The following is a 23,516-nucleotide window of genomic DNA, read 5'->3' as shown; positions in this document are numbered from 1 at the left end:
TTAAACAAGTGTAGAACTTGACATTTATCCCTATTAAAGTTCATTTTATTAGAATTCAGCAATGATTTAGATAGCTGAGATCATTGGATCCTGGTTCTGTCATCCAATATGTGACTAATTTCTTTCCATCTCTTGACCCGCCTAGATTTATGTATTCTACAAATTTGGCAAGATGGCTTTCTATGTCTTCATCCAAGGCACTGATAATTGAATAGCATAGAGCCAAGGACTGATAGTGAGTGTGGGAGTTGAGGGAGTAAACTATTAGTGATTTACCTTCAGGTTGATAGTATATCTCCTCAAAATAGAACTAATTGCACATTGAGCTCTGCCAGAGATATGCAGCATGACATAAACATCTGGGACTGACAAATTCCAAAACCAAAATAACTCAATGAAAGGTCCCACCCCTACCCACCTTGGCATATACTGACTCTGTGACTTTGCAAATAATGTAGCCTCTTAGTGTCTCTAGAAATTCCCCAAAGTTATAAGTTACAGAATATTTGTCTTTTTTTCCTGCATTGTTATAAGGAACATCTTCATGGGGAGTTCCTTGAGCATCAAGCACCCCAGCATACCCAGGGTGGCTGCCAACACAGGTTCTTAGATCTGCTTCTAAAGGAAAGCAACTCAAAATGGGTTAACAATCTTGCTTTAAACAATCAAACATCATTTACCTAGTTCAGGGGGAAAAGTCAGCACACTGAACTTTAGATTATACAGAAAGAAGTTACAAGCAGAAGTTACAAGACAGAGAAACATTTCAGCAGACAGGCCTCCAAATTTCCAACCATTACTTCCATACATAGTCACAGTTACCAGAAGGGGAAGCATCAACATCTGGGTTTTTCAAAGCCAGGGGGCTCTCAACGGATGCCCAGAGTCTTGTCTGGTCAAATCACACAACACTTCTCAAAGTGAGCCCCAAAACAAAGCCTCACGTCAGGATTTATATAGCCTTGTCCTGTCTCAGAGAATGTAACAACCCTCTTAACCCACTGCCCAATTAAAAAGTATCTCCTGAAAAACAAGCCTCCTTCCACCAGCTTCAGGTGTACTTAAGGCTATCAAAGGGCCTAGGGGCAGGGAAGATCTTAAAAATTAACATTCCTATAACAGTTCCTTACATAGATAAAATCACAGATCCAGAACAACAACAATATCCTCTTCTACTTTTTCACAAGAATAGCATTAGAAACTTTATTAGATAGTCTACTGAAACCTACTTAAGCTATATCCATAGCATTTGATCTATCAGTCCACTTAACCTGTTAAAAATGAAACTATCAGTCTGGCATGGACTCTAATTGATGAAGCCTAACTGGTTCTTACTTATTTCTTCTTCCTTTTCTAAATGTTCACAAACCATCCCTCCAATATACAATGCACTTTTCTTTTATTAAGAATTGAAATCAAACTTGCCAATGTTTAGTTCTCTTCCCTTTTCTTTGAAAATCAGAACATGCTCCCATTTCAAAGGATTATATTTTTCTTCATTTTTTTTTCTTTTAAAGCCAGAACAATCTCCTTTTTCAAGCATTATGAATTTTCTTTTAAAAGGCGCTGCCAATGGATCAGTGATTATGTCTGGCATTCTTTCAGTAATCTAGGGTAGAGTTTTCCAAGGCAGATGATCTGGACTTGTCAATGGTATCCAGGTCTTATATGTCTATCTCTTCACTTACTTTGAATTTCAATTATATGTTAAAAAAAAAAAAAACCTTTATTCTAGTCCTATCCTCCTTTCACCAATCAAAGATAATTCTCCTTGGAAAAGAAAAAAAAATGAAAGTATGAAGTGACTTCCTTCTCACTGTCATTGCTTATCATCTTCCCATCTTCCCTGAGAAGAGATTCTATCCCTTATTTAATCTTTTTTTCTTATATCAAACATAACTAAAAGGACACCATAACCCCCTTTTGCCATTCTTAGCATTCATAATGGGTATTAATTCATTCTGAACTTGTCCTAGGGGAATAATTCTTTCTTCCCCATTGCTTTTTTAGTGGCAAATTCTCTCCTTTTCTTGAGAAGACAAGGAATACAATACACACAATACATGTGAAGACATACAAAATATTTCCACATTTGTTACTTTTTAGTAGTTTCAATCATATCTGACTCTGTGACCCCATTTAGAGCTTGTGACCCCATATGGTCACAGATATTGGAGTGATTTGCCATTTCTTTCTCCAGTTCATTTTACAGATGAGGAAACTGAGGCAAACAGGGTTAACTGTCTTGCCTAGGGTCACACAGCTAATAAGTGTCTGAAGCCAGATTTGAACTCATATATTTGAGAAATTAGACCTTTATCAGAGAAATGTGATGTAAATATTTTCCTCAATTCCCTGCTTTCCTTCTAGTTTTGGTTGCATTGTTTTGTTTGTGCAAAAGCTTTTTAAATTTCATGTAATCAAAGTAATCCATTTTATTTCCTGTTATACTTTATATCTCTTATAAGGTCAAAAACCTTTCCCTCATATTTAAATCTGACAGGATACTTGTCTATGGTCCCCTACTTTGCTTATTAAATCACCCTTTATGTCTAAATCATTTTGTTTTTATTGGTATATGGTGTGAGATGTTGGTGTATTCCTAGTTTCTTCCAGACAACTTTCTAGTTTCCCAATCAATTTTTATTGAATAGCAAATTTTTGCCTCAACAGTTCCAGTCTGTGGATTTATAAAACAGTAGGTTAGAGTGGTCCTTTACTTCAGTATGTTGTGGGCTTAATCTATTCCATTGATTAACCATTCTGCTGCTTATCTAGTACCAGAATGTTTTGATAAGTACTGTTTTGTAGTTTTGTTTGAAACCTGGTACTGCTAGACTTCCTTCACTTTTAAAAATTGATACTTGCTTTCATTCTTCCAGATGAATATTATTATTTATTTCTTTAATATAATTCTTTGACAGTCTGATTGTTATGGCACTGATGAAGTAAAGTAATTTAGATAGTATTGTCGTTTTTATTATGTTGTATTGCCTTGCCCACAAGCAATTAATATTTCTCCAATTCTTTAAATTACTCTTTGTGGGGAGCCAAGATGGCGGAGTAGAAGCAAGACCCTCCCACAGCTCCGGCTTCCACCCTCCCCAATCCATGTAAAAAGGGGACTCTAAACAAACTTTGGAGCTGCAGAACCCACAAAATGACACAGAGAAGCTAACCTCCCACTGAGAACAGCCCGGCAGGCCGGCAGGAATCGGCCAGCACAGCGCTCTGGGAGCCCAGCCCAGCCCCAGGCCGAGGCTTTAGCCCCAGGGCAGGCCTGACCAGCCGCCAGCCAGAGGGACTCCAGATCAGCAGCAACTGTGGCCGTTTCCAGATTTATCAACACATAGATGGAAAGGACAAGGTGAGAGGCCAGTGCATTCTGGACTTTGGGACCCATTAAGTGGGAGTGCGTGGCTTTTACCCCCAGGGCAAGAAACCGCTGAGACGCTGGCACATTTGCCAGCGCCACGTGGCGGCTTCAGCTCCTGGCCTGCAGAGTGTAGGGGGACCAAGCACCAGTCTGAGGGGTCATCGCTCTTTCTTTAACCTGCTTGGATCTGGATTGCAGTCTAGGGTGGAGGTCCTGGGGTGTGTGTCCAGCTTGCCAGAGCGTGTGAAGACCTCAGAGAGGGCACCCATCTAATACCTCCGGCAGCTGAGAAAACCCCAGCGTTTGGGACGAAAACTCCCCTGTCTGGTGGCAGAGTCCTACCGTGGCAAAAAGCCCAAAAGTCAAATCATTGAGTGGCAAAATGAGCAGGCAAAGGAAACAAAGCAGACAGAAGATTCCAACATTACACTCCTATTTTGGGGATAAGAAGGAGCAAGGCATGGAACAGGAGGAAATCAGTGAAGTCAGAACTCCTGCACCAAAAGCTTCAAAGGAAAATACAAGCTGGTTACAGGCCATAGAGGACCTTAAGAAGCAGATAAGAGAAGTGGAGGAAAAATTGGGAAGAGAAATGAGAACAATGCAAGAAAATTATGAAATGAGAGTCAACAGCCTGACTGAAGAAAATAATACCTTAAAAAACAGACTGACTCAAATGGCAAAGGAGGCTCAGAAAGGCAATGAGGAGAAGAATGCCTTAAAAAGTCGAATTTGCCAGATGGAAAAAGAATCTCAAAAGCTCACTGAGGAGAATCATTGCTTCAGAATTAGATTGGAGCAAATGGAAGCTAATGACTTTATGAGAAATCAAGATGCTGTTAAACAGATCCAAACAAATGAAAGAATAGAAGACAATGTGAAATATCTCATGGGAAAAACCACTGACCTGGAAAATAGATCCAGGAGAGATAATTTAAAAATTATTGGACTGCCTGAGAGCCATGACCAAAGTAAGAACCTGGAAAGCATCCTCCAGGAAGTTCTCAAAGAAAACTGCCCTGATGTTTTAGAACCAGAGGGCAAAATAGAGGTTGAAAGAATCCACCTATCACCTCCTGAAAAAGATCCCAAAAAGAAAACTCCTAGGAATATTATAGCCAGGTTCCAGAATTCCCAGATTAAGGAGAGAATATTACAAGCAGCCAGGAAGAAACAATTTGAATATTGTGGAAACACAATCAGGATAACCCAGGATCTGGCTGTTTCTACACTGAGGAATCGAAGGGCCTGGAATGTGATATTCTGGAGGTCAAGGGAGCTGGGATTAAAACCAAGAGTCACCTACCCAGAAAAACTGAGTATCCTGTTTCAGGGGAAAATATGGTCATTCAGTGGAATACAGGACTTTCAAGCATTCTTGCTGAAAAAAACAGAGCTGAATAGAAAATTTGACATTCAGATACAGGAAGCAAGAGAAGCACGAGAAGGTAAACAGGGAAAAGAAATCATAAGGAACTTATCAAAGTTGAACTATTTTTTTTTTAAGCAATTGGTGTTGAGTGGCTTGCTCGGGGTTGCATGTCCAGTTGTTGTTTCTGGGTGTGGTGCTGGGTGTCTGGGCCCAGATTTGATCCGGGTCGTCCCGGCACTGAGGCCGGTGCTCTTGCTTGCTGAGCCACTTGGCTAAAGTTGAACTATTAACATTCCTACATGGAAAAACAATAATTGTAACTTATGAAACTTTTCTCAGTAGTTGAAGGGATTAGAAATATATATATATATATATATATATATATTATATATATATGTCTTTATATGACTGTATGCAGGCATATGAATACATATGTGAATGTGTGTATACATGTTTACAGGTATACATAGATAGAGGGCACGGGACCAACTTAACAGGAAAGGATGATACTTAAAAGGTGAAATTAAGAGGTGAGAGGGATATAATGAGAGGAGATGGGGAGAGACAGAGTGGGGCAACTATCTCATACAGAAGAGGCAAGGGAAAATGGTTACAATGGAGGGGAAGAATAGGAAGGCAAACGGGAATGGGTCAACCTTATTCCTATTGAATCTGGCTTGAGGAGGGAGGGAAATACACACTGAAAAGGGGATCTCACCCTCCAGGAGAATGGGGGGGGAGAGGATGTGAGGGGGGATGATGGAAGGGAGGGCAGGCTGGGGGGGAGGGAAGTTGGAAGCACCCACTTTTGAAAAGGGACAGGATCAAAGTAGAGAATAGAACAAGTGGGATGTGGGATAGGAGGGAGGGAAATATAGTCAGTCTTTTACAATATATCTGCTATGTTATTGTTTTTCATTAGCCACACATGTACAACCTATACTAAAGTGCTTATCTTCCCAGTAAGGGTGGGTGATAAAGGAGGAAGGGAATGAATCTGGAATTCAAAGTTTTAAAATCAAATGTTTAAATATATATATACTGTTATCAATATTGTTTTACATATAATTGGGAAATATAGAGATCCACCATGCCCTACTGGAAAAGTTGAAACGGGTATGGGAGAAAATATGGGAGAGAGCAGATCAGAGGTGGGGATATCCTGTGGGACTGCTGTTTTGGGGGTATGGGTGGGGGAAAAACGGGGAGAAAATTTGTAACTCAAAATCTGGCGGAAACGAATGATGTAAATCAGAAGTTAATAAAGCCTTTAAAAAAATAAATTACCCTTTGTGTGAAAGTATTTTTATAACTAATTTGTAAATCATATAGTTCCTGTGTATGTCTTGGCAGGTAAATTTCCAAGCATTTTATATTGTTTGCAGTTATTTTAAATGAAATTTCTCTTTCTATCTCTTCCTGTTGGGTTTTGTTGGTAATATTAAAAAAATTTTCTTAATTCATGAATTTGTTTTATATCCTTCAACTTTACTAAAATTGTTTATTGTTTAAACACCTTTTTCAGCTGATTCTCTCAGGTTCTTTTAATATGCAATCATACCATCAGCAAAGTGTAATAGTTTTGTTCCATAGTTGCCTATTAGTATTCCTTCAAATCTTTTTCTTATATTATTGCTATAATTAGTATTTTTCAGTGCAATATGAAGTAATAGTGGTGATAATGGACATCCTTGCTTCACTCCTAATCTTATTGGGAAGGCACCTAGTTTATCTCCATTACATATAATGCTTGCTCTTGGTTTTAGATAGATGTTACTTGTCATTTTAAGAAAGGTTCCATTTGTTCCTGTGCTTTCTAATGTTTTAAATAGGAATGGTTGTTATACTTTGTCAAAAGCTTTCTCTGCATCTATTGATATAATTATATGATTTTTGTTAGTTTTATTATTGATATGGTCAATTATCCTTATACTTTTTCTAATATTGAACCAGGTCCAGGCACTATTCTTGAAAGATTATGGTCCTGTTTTTATGTTAATCCTCTGTCATCAATATTTGCTTCCACATTCTATGTGTCTCAACAATCCAAGTTGATTAATGAGCTTATTGGATAATCACATTGGCCTCTCCTTTTTCTTTCTCATTTAAAGTGTTCCATTTGTGTCTGTTATTTTTATTCTGAATGGCTTTCCATATGACCTGTCTTCCACCTTTAGAACTTTAAAGCTTTATAAGTGTCTGTATGATTATTTTTATATTATATATTATTGATATATATATATATATATTACTATTATATTATTTGAGAGGAACTAATAACTAAAGTAATAAAGATCTCATGAAATATTTGGCATTTTAAACTAAACTTTGAAAAGAATTAGAAGTTATAATAGATGAGAGGGGAACACATTCCAAAATTGTAAAACAATCTGGACAAAAGCAAAAAGATGAGAAATAAAATGTTGTGCTTGAGGAACAGTAAGAAAGTCAGTTTGTTTGGATCCTAGGTTATGAAGAGAAGTAATATATAATAAGCCTAGAAAGGTAAGCTGAGCCTAAGTTTTGATGGGCTTTAAATGCTAAATGGAGGAATTTGTATTTCATTGTAGAGGTAATTAGGCATCACCAAAGTTTATTTAATAAAAGAGAGATATGGTTAGAGTCCCTCTGGAATCCTTTAGAGAAATTACTTTGACAGTTGTGTGGAGAGTGGATTAAAGTGAGGAGATATTTAAAGCATGTAAATTATAAAGTGATTCCAATAGTCCGACAGAGATGATGAAGGCCTAAAATAAGGCACTGGCTACTTAATTGGAGTTAAAGGGAATGATGAAAGGTTCATGGTGGTAGAATCAATACACCTTACCAACTAATTGAATTTTGTTGAGGAACAGTAAGGGATGAAAGATAACTCATAAGTTGCAAAAGTAGGATACAGGAACAGATAGTGGATTTGAAGGAAAATTGCTGTACATCTTAACATATTGAGTTTAAGACTCTTACAAGACTTCTGGTTGGAAATGTCTAATAGTCAGTGGATATTTTAAGACTGTAGCTCAGGCTAAAAAATTAGTACTACATTTATACACATGGGAGTCAGCAGTGTGGAGATAATAATTGAACCCAAGAGAACTGATGAGATCCCCAATAGAGAGGACAAATTGTTGAGATTATACTGACAGTTGAGGAAATTATGTGAAAGGGTTCTATGGAGCTATCATGAAGGCAGGAGGAAAACTGAGGAAGAACACTGATGAAAACACAAGAAGATAGAAAATTCAGAAGAAGAAAATGGTTAATTATGTCAAAAGCTGGACAGAGATAAAGGACAAAGAATGAAAAGATGCCTTTTGATTTGGCAAATAAGAGATCAATGTTGAGTGTGAAGACTGAGAAAAGATGGCAGAAGGTTAAGAATCTAGTCTTAGATAGCCATTCTTCTAGCTCTTTCTATCCCTTTTGAAGGAATGTATTAAGACAAGTCAAGAATATATTAGTTACTCTGATTTTGGTAGAGAGAAGAAGGTCCATTATAATCAATCACATTTGAGATTCATGAAAACTTCCAATCTGTTTATTGACCTTCCTGTCAATTTTCTTCTGTTCAAGTAGTCTGTAGTTTATTTCACTGATAGTAGTACTTCTGCCTACCTTACTTGACCCCAGTTGAAATGCTTTCTAATATATATCATCAAATGGGTTCCAAAATTCATCACAAAAATATACTAATATATCATTGCTTTTATTAATTTTCATCCTTTTTAAATAAAGTATACCTTTGAAAGCCTAATTTCAAACATATGTAACATTTCATGAAGTCTCTTCAATTCCTATAAGCTCAAATTTGTTTTCTTTAATTAGAATCTCCGTTGATTGTCTGTGCCATGAATATTTGGATCTAGAAACTCAGATCCTTCAACTCAAAATTCAACATTTTTTTCAGGACACCACATTAAGTTTTGTGACTCTTGATATTTCTCAGAATAAATAGTTTTTGTTACTGATTTTCTTCTTTGGGGTGTGTGTGTGTGTGTGTGTGTGTGTGTGTGTGTGTGTGTGTGTGTGTTTATTGTATAGAGCACTAGGTCTGGATTAATTCAGCTTCAGATATTATTAACTATGTAACCTTGGGAAAGTCACTTAACCTCTGTTTCCTTGTTTCTGTATAATGGGGATCATAATAACACTTATCTTCCTGGGTTGTTTCGAGGATCAAATGAAATAATTATAAAGGACTTAGCACAGGGTCTCACACATAGATGTTATTGATATTATTATTTTTACCACCGTATTATATAATAGGTTCTACTACTACTACTACTATTACTACTACTACAACTATTACTACTACTACTATTACTACTGCCAACACCACCATCACCTCTACTACCACTACTACTACCACCACCACCACTACAAAGAATAAAATAATAATTTTATAATATATATAATATATAATAATAATAATAAAAAAAATAAAAATACAATTACTTATATTGTAATTGCTACCCACAGGGCAGATATATGTGGGCATTTTCTCTTTCTCCCTCCCTATTCAAGTTAAATTATTCTTGGTGAGATTCCAAAGATGGCAACAGAATATAAATTCCCTGACCTTTGTTAAAGTAATAGTAACAACAAATAACAATTAATTTCTATAGAGCTCTATTTTTGGTAAAATGCTTTAAATTTCTTAAATTATATGATACAATGGCCTCATAATGTAGGCACTACAGGGATTAATATGCTATTTGGAAGATGAAGAACTAAGACTCAGAGAAGGAGTGTCTTCCCTAGAGTCACATAGTTTGTTAATGTCAGACTAGTGGTTGGAACCCAAGTACCTAACTCTAAGCCCAGCTGCCTCTTCTTTTAGGTGTATGTTTTCCCTGGCCTAGAAATGATAATTCCTCTATTTTATTTTATAACTCATAAATGCAAAATCTATTCCAATCAATTCAATTACTAGGTCTCTCAATTTATAACTAGGGAGAACATTAGAGGAAATCTAATCCAAATCCCTCTTTTTATAGGTGGATAAACTGAGGTCCAGGGAGGTATAATGACATGCCCAAACTCACACAGCTAGTAAATGAATGAGATCGTCTTGCCTCAAATGCAAGCATTCTATAGATTATACCACACTGCCTCTAATTTAATTTGATATATGATGATTTGGAAGCTAATCTAGGTAAAGCACTCTGTTAGATGCTGGGTATATAAATAAATCCTGTTTTCATAACTTTATATTCTATTGGAAAAAATGACATGTAAAAAGATAAGTTCAAATAAAATCATTTGAGGCAAGAGAGTTTTAATGAATAATTGTGTCATGTTCTCAAACAACAGTGTTTTAGCCAGTTACTCACTTGCTAAGCATACCTTTCTCTTCTGAAAATCCTCATTGTTAATTACTAATGGGTAGATGATACATTGATGGTTATAGTGAGATAGGTAGAGATGATGAATTGATAGGAAGAGCTAGATAGAGGTGAATAGAATATTACATTAGCATGTAATATGTCAAGCCTCTGATAAGTTCTGAGACTACAAATACAACATAATCAATAGTCACAATTTCAAGGATCTTACCCTTTAATGGGAGAAGACAAGAAGAAAGGTTGTTGGTGAGGAGACAGAGTCCATAGACTGAAAAAGTGATCACAGACTGAGTTGAGTTTGTCTCAGGTACTTTATAGAATCTAGTCCTGGCCTAGGACTCACTGGTTCAAAGAGAAGGCCACAAAAAAGCAACCTCTCTAGAGGAAGAAGGCTATAAGACAAAAGGCGGAAAGTCCAGAGAATGAAGGGAGGATCCAGGAATGAATCCATAGCAATTAAAAGACTCACTGTAGCCATGAGCTGGCCAGGCCTGCATCTAGGACTTTCTTATGCTTAGCCATGCTTTCTTGGTTCCTTCTTATCATGTCACACCCCTATGTGAACCATCAGGAGAGTCTTGTGTTCGGTAGGTTTGATATTGTACATAGATTGCCAAATTTGACCTTCAGGATAATTTGGTGAAACAGTATGAAGTGGAACCTTGCAAGATAACAACAATATAAGGATAGAAGGAGGCTTGGAGATCATCCACTACAAAGGGCTCTTTTTTCCCAATGAGAACATGGAAGTCACCAGAGATTCAGTAAGTCACCCAAAGGGCGAAGGGATTTGAACTCAGATCCTTCAACTCAAAATTCAACATTTTTTTTCCAGGACACCACATTAAGTTTTGTGACTCTTGATATTTCTCAGAATCAATTAATTTTCCAGTGGACCTGGTTCCTGATGAAGAAACATGTACTGACAACATAGTTAAAGACTATTAACCCTTGCCTGTGTATTTGCATTAGATTGCCCTATCCACCTGTTTGTTTTGCCAGGCTCAGAGTAGTTACCAGAAACCCAAGAATATATCCCTTAAATAATTAGAAACAAGCAGACAAACAAAATATGACAAATAATAGGCAAATAGTACTTTCTTTTAAAACATCTAGCATGATAATACAATACAAGAACACTAGCTAGTCCTGTGTAGTTCCATTATTATCTCAGAGACCAATCTGTACCCGATCGAGAATCACTTCAAATGATCCCCAAAATTTTGTCACCCAGTTTTGAATTGAATGCTACTAATGAGAAGGAACCTGCTATCTCAAGAAAATACACATTTCATTTAAAAGATTAATTCAATTTTATTTTGTTTTCTCAAATAGTAAACATTTATTTTCTCCGTCCCCCATCCTTACCCTTAAAAATAATAAATACAAAGCCCCAGTAGCCAATATGCATAAACAAGCAAAACGAATTCCCATAAAGACCATGGCCAAAAATGTGACTTTCATTCTGCATATTCTCTGTTGGGGATATTTAATTGTTTTGCTTTTGTCTTTGTATCCCATGGTATTTAACACTGTGACTGGAACACAGAAACATATAATAAATGCTTGTTGTTTGCTTGCTTTCTTGATTGATTATATGGAGCTAAAATCTGCCTTGCATCTCCTGGCCATTACATGATCTCTGTGGTCAAGTAAAGCTGTCCATGACAAGAAGCTGTTTCACCTTATGCTTCTCTAGTTGGATAAATTATTTCATATTGTGCCAAATAAAGTAGCTCTCATTCTTCCCTGGTGGCCTGCATCCAACTATGGCTAGCATCTCAAAGCATGCCAGCATTGGCACCCAGCTGTAATGGTAGGAGCTCAATCAGCTAATACTAGCCTGAAACAATGCAGATGGAAAAGCTCAAAATTTCTGCTTAGTGGAGATCAAGGAAGTACAAGATGATAAAAACATTTATTCCTAGGAACAGTTTTCTGTCAGGTTCTTTACACTTTTTAGCCATCTTTGTGTTCTTCCCAGAAATCAAACTCAGAAACTGCCTGGCCTTCTGGTGAGAAGAATCTCGCCACAAATTCTTCTCTCCTTTAAGTTCTATCCTTGAAAATTCAAAGAAAATAGAAAAGCATTGATGATTGAGTATAGAAAAAAATGACTGTTGATGCAAGATACTATTTTTGTGGTACCTAGAAATTCTCACTCTGATTCCTTTCAGAAGCTCACTCCAAAGAACTGGTTATTAAATGCTTATCTAGTCTTGGTAATGGGTTAATCGCTATTGCAAGGTGTGGGTCACAAGGACCTTCCACCGAAGAACTTAGGCCACAGTTCAGGTCATAGAATAATACGTTTGAACTAGTAAGGACACCATATAGATTGGGCTCTTCTCAGCAATGAAAGGTTATGACTCCTCCAAAAGACTCATGATGGAAAAGGCTATCCACATCCAAAAAAAAGAATAATGGAGCCTGAATGCAAATTGAAGCAAACTACTTACTCTCTGTCTGTTTTTGTTTTGTTTTATTTCTTCTTTCTCAGGGTCCATTCCATTGGTTATAATTCTTGACAACATGAATAATGTTTAATGTGAAGGTATCTGTAAAATCTATATTGGATTTCATATGCTGCCATAGGGGGAAGGAGAAAGGGCAGGGAGGGGGAGAAAATTTGGAGCTCCAAAACCTGCATAACTGAATATAATAAAATAAAAGTAAATAAATTTAAAAGGGAAATAAAGAAAGGACATCGTAAGCCATCTAATTCAACCCCTTGTAAATGAAGAAATTGAAACCCAGATAGGGTAGTGACTTATCTAAGGCTACATAGACCATTCTCCAGACTTAGTTTATTTTTCAAACTCAGAAGATTTCCTTTAACACCTTAGAAGGACCCAACAAAGCAAAATACCCAAGATTGCCTCCTTCCCTGCAAATTCCTATTTTAAATATAAAATTCATATAATCTAAGACATCAGAGCTAAAAGACTACCTGGTCCATAAAATTTAGGATTCAATCCCTAATTCTTCTCTTTGCAAGTCCTATGGTTTTACCTTTGTCCAACAAATCCTGTGCTCCAAATTTTGGTAGATACATGGTTTGAGAATATCTTTTCAGTCAAATTATACCAACCACATGTTCTGAATTCATATCAGGGCACTGTGTTATCAGACAAGGATAAATTTGGATAGAAGGGTAACTTACACTATCTAATTAATAGATTATAAGGGAAGTCACTTGAGAATTCTAAAGTCATGTATAAATGTGAATTCATTTTGTTATCATTTTCTATTTGATGGAGTTCAGATAGAAAAAATCTGGAGACAAGCCATCATCCTACTGCTTCTTGATTTTTAATGTCCAGTCATGGTATTTTTATTATTATTATCATTATTATTATTATATAGTATATTGTAATAAATAGATTGACTTAGAGACAGAAAGATCCAGCCCATTCCTGATACTTACTGACTATATAATCCTGCAAAAGTCACTTAATGTAATCTCACACTGCTCTAGAAAATTCTCTTAGATAAAGTATTGAACCCCTTTGTGTGTGTATTATGGACCCCTTTGTCAGTGTGGTGAATCCTATGATCCACACCTTAAATAATATTTTATTGTCTTTATTAAAATAGAAAAAAATGCTTATGTTACAGGCTAGAGGAAATAATGATGTATTTTGCCTTTCAAGTTCACAGAACCCTTCCTCCTTCCCTTATCCAAACTTATTGATTGGCAGGGTCAAAACCTCTTGAACAAAGGCTGTAAGTGAAGGCTGCTTAAGACGGTAAATTTCAGTATATCTGTAGACCCATATTAATAGAAAACATTTCCTCCTCAGGGGTTCCCTAGATGAAGAAATTGCGGGTGCAGGCTTTATGCTGATCCCTATGCTTGGTTCTTCTTACTACTGGTATCATTGTTTTAGTATGGGTTAATCAGAACATCTTATGTCTGATTCTCACCTTGGAAAATGCAAAGAACCTGACCTCAGGAACGTAAGAACAAGTTAATGGCAGGAACAACTGGGACAATGGTGAGGGTACAATTTTGACAACTCCTGATAGGATTGGGGAGGTCTTTTCCTGGATGCTAGATTCACCAAAATTAATGTTTTAAAAAGCGAAAATACAGTAAAGAGGGGGGAAGGACTTGAAAACCAATTTCACCTGCTGATAATTCTTTTTACTAAGATTGAATATGATTTAAAGTTATTCATAATTTCATAGGCTTACAGATTTGGAGTTGAGTTGTCATTCAGTAATTTTTTGATGATACCCAAATTTTCATGATCCTCTAATGGGATTTTCTTGGCAAAGATACTGAGTAGCTTGCCACTTCTTTCTCCATCTCATTTTACAGAAGACAAAACTAAAACAAACAGTGTTAAGTGACTTGCCCAAGGTCACACAGCTAGTAAGTGTCTGAGGCTAGATTTGAACTCAGGAAGATGAGTCTTCCTGACTCCAGGCTTGGTATTCTATCCACTGAACCATCTAGCTGCCCTCAGAGGTGAGCACAGTCATTTAATCTAAGCCTAACCTTTTACAAATGAATATCATAAAGATTAAATAAGATAACCAGTGTCACACAGGAAGAATGAAATATGGCCAGATTTCAAAAACCTCTCAATTTCCTCATATGTAAAATGATAGCCAAAACAATGTTCAATAATAATGACAACAGCTTACATTCATATGATGCTTTCGGGCTTAACAAAGCACTTTGTTAAGCTCCATAAGGTAGCTTACTTTAAAGTGTTAGTGTTAATTTCCAAAAGATATGATTAAGAGAAAGAGTTAAGGGAGACATTGATTCACCCTTCCTTCCTTTTCCTTCCTTTCCCATGGACTTTGTTCCCAAGTAATTTCCTCATTAGAGTATTCCCAATATCGATGATATCATAGGTTTAGTCTCTAATTGAGAACTGGTAGAACTAATACCTCACCTTTACTATCTAATCCAAAGTGGGAGTGACTATAATGGAGGAAATGTTAGGCCACTTATGAAGGGAGGATCTTGGCTGTCTAATTAAAGATAACTTCCTCACTAGCAGAATCTAGCTGTGTTCCTCATTTCACAGCACGTGGACAGCTCTTCCTCCTCCCTCTTGGAATGTCAGTCCTCCATGATTTCATGTCTGTTTTGTTTTTTTTTTCAGGCAAAGAAAGGAAGTTATGCCTTTCTGTGGGATGTTGCAGTGGTGGAATATGCAGCCCTGACAGATGATGATTGCTCAGTCACCGTCATTGGCAACAGCATCAGCAGTAAGGGCTATGGCATAGCTCTTCAACATGGCAGCCCCTACAGGGACCTCTTTTCCCAGAGGTAACTTGGACATTGATGAGGGAGGAGGGTTAGCCAATATGCCATGGTAGGTGTGCTTGGTGGGCTAATAATTGGGGCTTTCTTTCCAGTTGATGATTCCCGATGCTAAATAGCATGAGGAAGCAACTACCACCTTTATATCCATTTCGTCTTTGATGTGGCAGGCATTGATCTCAATGAGAACTCTTACATGATTGTGTATCTGGTTTGTGGAGTGGATAATTTAAATCTTAGGTTAACTTTCACTTATCTTTGTGCCAGGATTGTTTGGTGAAGGTAAGTGGATCAAAGGATATCAGACAAAACCCTATTTTATAGCTGCTTAGATTAAGGGAAACTTTGAATGATGTCTTTCATATTCATTAGCTTTCTTTTAGTGTTCTTCTTCCTTTTCTATTTGCCTTTAACTATTAAACCATGTATTTCCCACTATTGGTCCCCAAGTTTTTAGCTATTCTCTTTTTCTTGGACTTAGTAGATTTATAAGTAAACTGATCCTCATGTTGAAATGGGGATAGTGACATTATTGACTAAATCTGCTTTGACTCCTTCATCCTCCACTTCTAGAAGTCATTATTTTCTCTAGTACTTTTTAGTGGTTTCCAAATGTACAAAGAAAGAGCCACACACTGTTCTCTGCCCAGTGAAGGGCATCTTTGGTACCTAAGAATTAGATTCAAATTAGCCTTCTTAAAAAGCACATGAAGAGACATTACGATGGAAGCCAAAAAAAGTGAATTCTGGGTATGGTCACATTTGTAGTTTCCCCTTCGATTTATTTGAAGAGATGAAGAGAAAAAGGAGAAATAAGTTGGTGAGGAGCCTCTGCTGAGCACTGGAGAATGAGATAGTTACAGGGAGGAAACAGGCTAGACACTGGCACACACAGGTTGAATTGACTTGGAGAACAGGCCGACTGTCCTTAGGAGAAGAGATAATGAATTACTGATCAGCATACATTCTATGAACTGAAATATGAGGAATGTTCTTTTTCTTTCCCTTCTAATGAACTATATGTGATTCATCTCCAAGAGAGAAAGCCTGTCCATATATAGGTTTATACACATCTCCACACCAGTCTGCTAAATGGGAAGGATATTCTGCACCCTGATGAAAAGGAAATTCATTCATTTTTTTTTCAAACTTACCATTGCACAAAGCACTGGGTTGGATGTCTCTGGAAACAAAGATTACTTAGGAATAACTCATGCTCTAATGATCTAACAATCTAGTATGAAAGTGATGTCAGTGAGGAGAAATGAGTAGAATTCTGCTAACATTTGTAAGGTTCTTGAAGAATTTTGCAAATGGAAAATAAAGAAGTAAAATCTCTCCTAGATTTATGATCTAGGGACAGGAGGAATATTTGCACAATGAAATGTTTATGAGTTTAAAGTTAACATTAGAAGATCTCATATTCCTTCCCCCTTCCACTTAATATGATACAATTAAGAATTAGAGAGTTGAATTGACTTCCTTAAGGTGACTGACATACAAAATCTATAGCAAGAGTAGAACAGAAACCCTAGTCTTCTAACCACAAAGGCAAGTACTTAAAGGATGCTGAATTTAATTGAAATTTAAGGAGTAAACAGGGGAGATTTCTAGGAAAGTATGTGTATAATTATATTGGAGGCTGGTGAAAATACTTCATTTATTTAATAACCATTTATTAATCCATTATGATGTAATGGGCATCAAGGATACCAAAGCAGTAGTAAATACTGTCCTCAAAGTGTTTACAGGGTAATGAATATAGGGTATATCCGGGGTGCCAGGACTCCGTGGTAAAAACACTGGCCCATACTGACTCAATCCATCAAATAATCAGCAAGCATTCATTAGGTTATTAAGTGCGCATTGTGTGTCCAGGAATGTAACATTCTTGGTTTTTTTTGTTTCTTACAATCACCACCACCACCACTACCACCCCAACACAGCATTCATTATCCTTTCTGATTACCCTGGGTTATATGGCAATAGCAAATTCATGAGGTTCCAAGACAAGAAGAGACTAACTTTTTGCAGTTTAGATTTCTTCCCTCTGAACAGTTTCTATACAACCAGTCATAAATACTATTACTTCTGATGCCACTACTACTACTACTACTGCTGCTGCTGCTGCTATTTCTGCTGCTGCTGAACTACTTTTATATAGAAATTTATGATTTATAAAGTACTTTAATGAATCATCTCATTTGATCACCACAGCAACACTGTGAGATAGATACTCTTATTATCTGCATTTTACATAAGAGCAAAGTGAGGCCAAAAGAGGTTGTCTGATCTGGTAAATGTAACATAACCAGTAAGTTTCTGGACTGGAATTTGAACTCAGATTTTCCCAATTCCAAACTCAGTGCTGTATCTAGTAGTCCACCTAACTACATCAATATACAAAGAGTTAGAACTATCCATTTTGGCACATTGATTAAGCTGCACAATACTTAGCCTCATAGGGGGCAACAACATGCAATATAAATCAACTTTGTCATTCTCAATGTAAAAATAACAAAAGAAGAAAGCAGGACAAATATCATGGAATATTAAGAGAGATTCCTTGCTATAGTATCCTCTAGATCCTGAAGGGGTTCCTATGGGAAATTATTGTTCCCTCTAAATTCTACTGCCTTGAGCCACTGCCCCATTCACCACATGCTCATAGCTCTGGCTAAAAAGAATGGTAGCCTCAGTCTTGCTCACATTTCTTGTCCCTGGGGCTGAGTGATAATACAAAGCACATTTATACCTTTACTTATGACTGATTATTATGATTGGCTTTAGGGAACTCCAGAGAACAATAGGGCACTGCTAATGATTTCCCAATTATTATATTATCATTATTAATTTCAATTAATTTTTATAATTTATTGGTAGTGGAATATAGCTTAGAAAATTTGTTCATACCACTGCCCTTACTCTCTGTTCTAATCTATTCTGCAGAAGCTACCCTACCTTACCAAGATGGCCCCTCACTTTTGCCTTCTGTCTCTGTCCCGTTCTCTCTGTAATGAATTCATGATTGAACATGCATTCTTCTATGAGGCATTGGGTGTTTCTGAATTCAGAACATTGATAAAAGAAAACCAGAATAGTAATTGCCGGCAACTACTCAGTCCTTGAAACAAATGTTTAATTAATGTCAGAGCTAGAGGAAGTAAATGCCAGTCATTTTCTATGTAAATGTGTAGCAGTCCCTAACCCATGTTTATGAGGCTCATTTATATAGTTCGGCATTAAAGCTGCCCAGTTAATCACACCATTTGGGACTCAGGGGAAATATGGCTGCTAACACGAACCTGAAGCCAACCACCAACGATGTGTGGGTGTAAATCATGCACTTTTACAGTCAGATCCAGACTCAGTCAAAGAGACTTTTCTCATTTTGAAGTGCAGATCCATGGGCACAGTCATAATGGCAATGAGAGGGGTTGGATGAGATTGTTCAGAGTTGTATGAGTGACCTCCAAGAGGCTACTGTACTTAAGTCTTGGGAGGACATGTAGCTTATGGGTAAAGATGAGTGGAAAGGAAAGGATCTTGTTAAACACTCTTCTTTCTGATTTCCCTCCCTCAACCACATTTGGGCTCTCATCTACCTCATATTACTCCCCTTCCTGTAGTATACAACCTAGTTTTAGTTGGTGTACTGGGGGATGGCTGTATGTAATGTAAGAAATTCTACCTGCTTCCTCTGTCCATTTCTTCTCACCAAAGTTCTCATGATGTTTCTTCCTCATTTTGGCCTTTTAGAATCTCTTGATTCCTTCAAAGCAGAGCTCAGTTGCCATTTTCTTCTCGTGAGTTTTCCTGAAATGGCCAGGTGTTAATCTGTGCTTCTGGCTATTGCATTTTGTTCCTTTCTGTAGATATGCATTTATAAACCCAGGCTCACCTAATATTGCTTCCTCTAGAATATAAGCACTTAAAGGGCCGAGCCTATTATATGTTGTGTTTGTGTACTTGGTGGTTACCACAACCTTAAGATCTTAATCATTGTTTTTAATTGAATGGAATAGAATTGAAGGAGTTCCATGGCCATAACCCAAACTGAATGACAAAGATAAGAGTCAAGGTAAAAATACTCCCTCCAGTTTTCAATCACATCTACGTTCTTTCTGTGGATCCAGACTTCCAAATAGAAAACTTACAGCCTGACTTCCTCACCTTTGTAGGGAAAAGATTTCTAGGAGGAAGCACATCTATGCTTCCCCTTTATGCCAACATTTAGCTAGTTGTGGACACAATGACCCACTCACAGAAGGTTTATTAGCGGTTTAAAGAGATGATTGCATATACAATCATTTTTCCTATAGCAAGTTAGCTCAGCTATCACCAGGTTGAAAGTGAACCCATGCAAATCAAAATATCTTTTTGGGATTGATTCCAAGATAAAGCCTTTTGAAAGAGATTTGGTCCCTCATCCCAGAAGCCTATGAGTTCAAGAGAAAAGATATATATATTTTTTAATTTTCTCTTTGTATATACAGAGCACTATTTATTAAATTAAATATTTAATTGTTAACCCCCCAAAAAAGATTAAATGAATAATGTAAGAGCTTCTGAGTGCCAGGAGCCCTGCATGTTAGCATCCAATCAAGAAAGTTTGTGTAGCCATGAAAAAATACGGCAGCAATGTGATTCTTATCGAAGACTTGACATGTCCCAGAGTCTGAGAATTTGGCTGCTATTCTGTTTGACAATTGGCAAGATTTCTGGCCTAGCATTAGATAGTGAAGAATGGGAAACGGCATTCATCAGCATGATAATATTGGAACTGCCTCCTTTTGTGAGTAATTATAATGGATTTTGTTTTTTTGCAAACCACAGAGCAAAGGGACATGAATTATAATTAATACATTTATAAAGGTGATAATGATAATGGTAACAATAATACTGGTATCAATAAGGAAGGGGATTGTGTTGCTTTTGGTGGTGGTGGTGGTGGTGGTAATGGTGAAGTTGCTGCTGATGGTGGTGACTGGAGATGATGGCAACAGTGATGTTAATCCTACCGTGGTTCCTGGTGATCACCCTCCTCCAGCCATGCTAAAATTACATAAGAACAACAGTGATAGCATTAAAAATAGGTACGCAGCATCATTTTCCAGTGTTAGTGATCATTCTTCATCTTATTTTTCAGGATCCTGGAGTTACAAGATACTGGTGACTTGGATGTTCTCAAACAAAAATGGTGGCCACGCATGGGTCGCTGTGACCTGAATAGTCACACAAGTGCTCAGACAGATGGCAAGTCTCTGAAACTACACAGTTTTGCTGGCGTTTTCTGCATCCTTGCTGTGGGCCTCCTCCTTGCGTGCCTGGTGGCAGCCCTGGAGCTATGGTGGAACAGCAACCGTTGCCATCAGGAAACACCGAAAGAGGTCCATAGCTTTTATCCTATTCCTTAAGGAAGCTCAAAGTCAAGAGTTGAGCTATGAGATTTTTAGGATTTTTTGTTATAAATAATATGAATCATTTTCACATAGCTTAGACACGTAACATAGATTTGTTTCTTTACTGTGCTTTTCTTGTGTTTTTTTTCTTTTGTAAAAGAACAGATTTAAGTGATTTTTTATGATTGTAAAAAGTGCCAAGGCATTAAAGTCCTGTATTTATCTATAGAGCAGATGCAGTGTGGGCAGCACGAGGGCGCCCTTACCCACTCTGCCTCACCAATGTGCTTCTACCCTGACCTGGAGAGACCAGCTCTAGGGGTAAGAGAGTAGCCCAGAATCCATGCCCACCTGCCCCTTGGCCATCTATCCCAAGTATCAGTAAGGGGAAACTGTGCTGGGTTTCCTCTGAGGGTTATGAGCTGTCTGCCCACCAAGGATGGTCAACACATAGACACAAACATATGACTCAGGTTCATCATGGTCAGTGACCTTTGGTGAAATTCAAGATTTGAAGTAAAGTGTCCTTTTCCCCAGGAGATGGCATACCAGGGACTGATCATGTTATTGACCTACTGCCTCTCCCTCAAACCTGACCCCCAATAAACTGTTTTTCTGGAAAAAAAAAAGCCCTTCTGAGTGTTTCCCCTAGAAAGCTCTCTCTGAAAGAAGGAATTGGGTATTGCATTGTTTGGGGATAGAGTTCCACCACCAAGAAATTAAATTCATTCTTAAAACACTCTTGCATAAAGCCAGGGTCTATTTGCATCAATTAAATTGCTTAACAAGCTAACCTCTGGTAATTTTGGAAATATGGAGAAACTTGCAAGATTCCTTCAGTTCAAACAGATGTTATTTCCAAACAAGTAGCAGCAACACAGCTGGAAAAGAATGGAAATGAGAATCCATCAATTCTAATCTCAGGGAGCCTTTTGAATGTAGGGGTGGAAGGAGGTTGTGGAAAACGAAGTATCTCGTCTGTGAATCCAGTGCAAACAGATGCAGAGCCAAGATCTTCGGGTTGCTTTGTTATGTGCCCTTATTCAATACTGAACAATCCTTCATGGAGCTGTGATTTCCCCAGTGTGAGTGCTTCCTCTATAATCTTCCTTCAATCATAAATCCAGGAGCTAAAACACAGTACATCATATAGGACTTGGATGGCATTTGAATGTTGCTGGACCCCAAGATTTCATCAGTCTGCAGGACAAGCTTATGATCATGTATGATTTGGCTAAGCAATTCCTTATGTGACAGAGACACAGTCCATTCTTGGGCCAATACTTGAAAATCTTTCCCAGCTTGGTAGAATGTGCCAGAGCTTTTGATCCACTCACATAACCCTTTGAAAAGCTAAGGTCACATTTATGTTATGATGAGATATAATCATTTTTAATGTGACATTGTTTACTCAAAAAGCACCAAAGTGACTGACCACAACTAACTTAAGCCTTGCTTTATCTATTTCTAGATCACTATCTGTTATCTTGCTTCTCTCCTTTCCTTGTACACCGCTATGTCTCTTGATCTCTATCTTCGTTTCTATCTTTCAGTTTTTCTGTGTGTCTCTATCTTTATCTTTCTTTTTCTGTCTACTGTTTATGCCACTATCACTCTTTCTCTTTCTCTCTTATGATTCCATAAATGCAGAGAACTCTTAGTGAAGAAATTCTTTCTACCAATATAGCCCAACTGCTCTTCAAAACAATTCTCTGCGGAAATGAGAAGCTAAGTAAGTTATTCATTGTCACACAGCCAGTATGTGTCAGGACTGGGACTTGAATCTAGGACATCTTGACACTGAAGCCAACTATCTATCAAATAGTTCATATTTCTTCTCTTGATGTACCTACAATGAATGTGAATTCCATTCTCATGTTGAAAAGGGTCATTTGGTTATCAGGGAGAATGCCTTTGGTTTGTTTTTCTTTCTGCTTCTCTTACATTCTCCACACTGAATAAATGTCAGAATGGAGGTTTGCCAAGCATCCTTGGTGAACCAGCCCCACAGGAACATGAAAAGTGTAATGTTTTTGGCTAAAGAAATCACAATTGAGGAAAAAATGATTTTAAAAAGTATTTATTATGCTAAAAGGTTTCTTTTTCTCTTGATCCAATTTATTTAAAGTAAAAACTAGGATAGAGGAAGCATTTGATGCATGCCTATTACTAGATTTCTCTTAGGTCTGATTTTTTTTATTAAATCCATTTATTTGATTTCTTCCACTTCCTAATCACTTCGATCAAGGTGTGTGATGATTACTGAGTTGAATGACCATTTACTTTACCATCCAAAGCTCACTTGGGTAAGATATATAGAACTGTGGATGAAAAACTCTTGGGCTAGAGGTTTCCCAGGAGGAGAGATGATCCTCAGTCTTAGGTGGAAAATGGATTTTAAGTGTCTAATCAATTCTAATCATACCATCATTGACTTTTTCACATCAGGATAACCTTCCAGGGGTACCTAGTCCCATGGGACTTTAGATCTTTGAAATATTCCAGAAGACTAAGAAGAGTAAGCTACAGTGAATGCAATAATGAGACTAGTATCCACTGACCAAATGGGGGAGGGTGACACAGAGAGATAGAGACAGTAGTGATAGAGACAGAGTCAATGCAGTAAAACAGAAAGTAAGAGAAAGAGGAGAGGGAAGGAGGGAGAGAGTAAAAAACGAAGGGAGGGAGAGGGGGAGAGAGAGAGAGAGAGAGAGAGAGAGAGAGAGAGAGAGAGAGAGAG

The 23,516-nt window shown here is 37.4% G+C and overlaps 1 protein-coding gene across 1 annotated transcript in view; it reads left to right on the top strand.

Moving 5' to 3' along the window:
• The window catches only part of GRID1 (glutamate ionotropic receptor delta type subunit 1), a 1,154,654-nt gene that overhangs the window by 1,118,331 nt on the left and 12,807 nt on the right, over positions 1 to 23,516 (top strand). The window contains exons 14-15 of the mRNA XM_069071354.1: positions 15,214 to 15,380; positions 20,524 to 20,764. Coding sequence (XP_068927455.1) covers positions 15,214 to 15,380; positions 20,524 to 20,764 — 408 coding nt within the window. The remainder of the gene's footprint in view (positions 1 to 15,213; positions 15,381 to 20,523; positions 20,765 to 23,516) is intronic.

This window comes from Petaurus breviceps, unplaced genomic scaffold, assembly GCF_028583685.1.
Source record: "Petaurus breviceps papuanus isolate PSGF00001 unplaced genomic scaffold, PetGlider_PUasm1.0 90825, whole genome shotgun sequence".
NCBI classification, from domain to species: domain Eukaryota; kingdom Metazoa; phylum Chordata; class Mammalia; order Diprotodontia; family Petauridae; genus Petaurus; species Petaurus breviceps.
The sequence above is the reverse complement of the archived record's forward strand: the minus strand, read 5'-3'. Positions and strand labels throughout refer to the sequence as shown.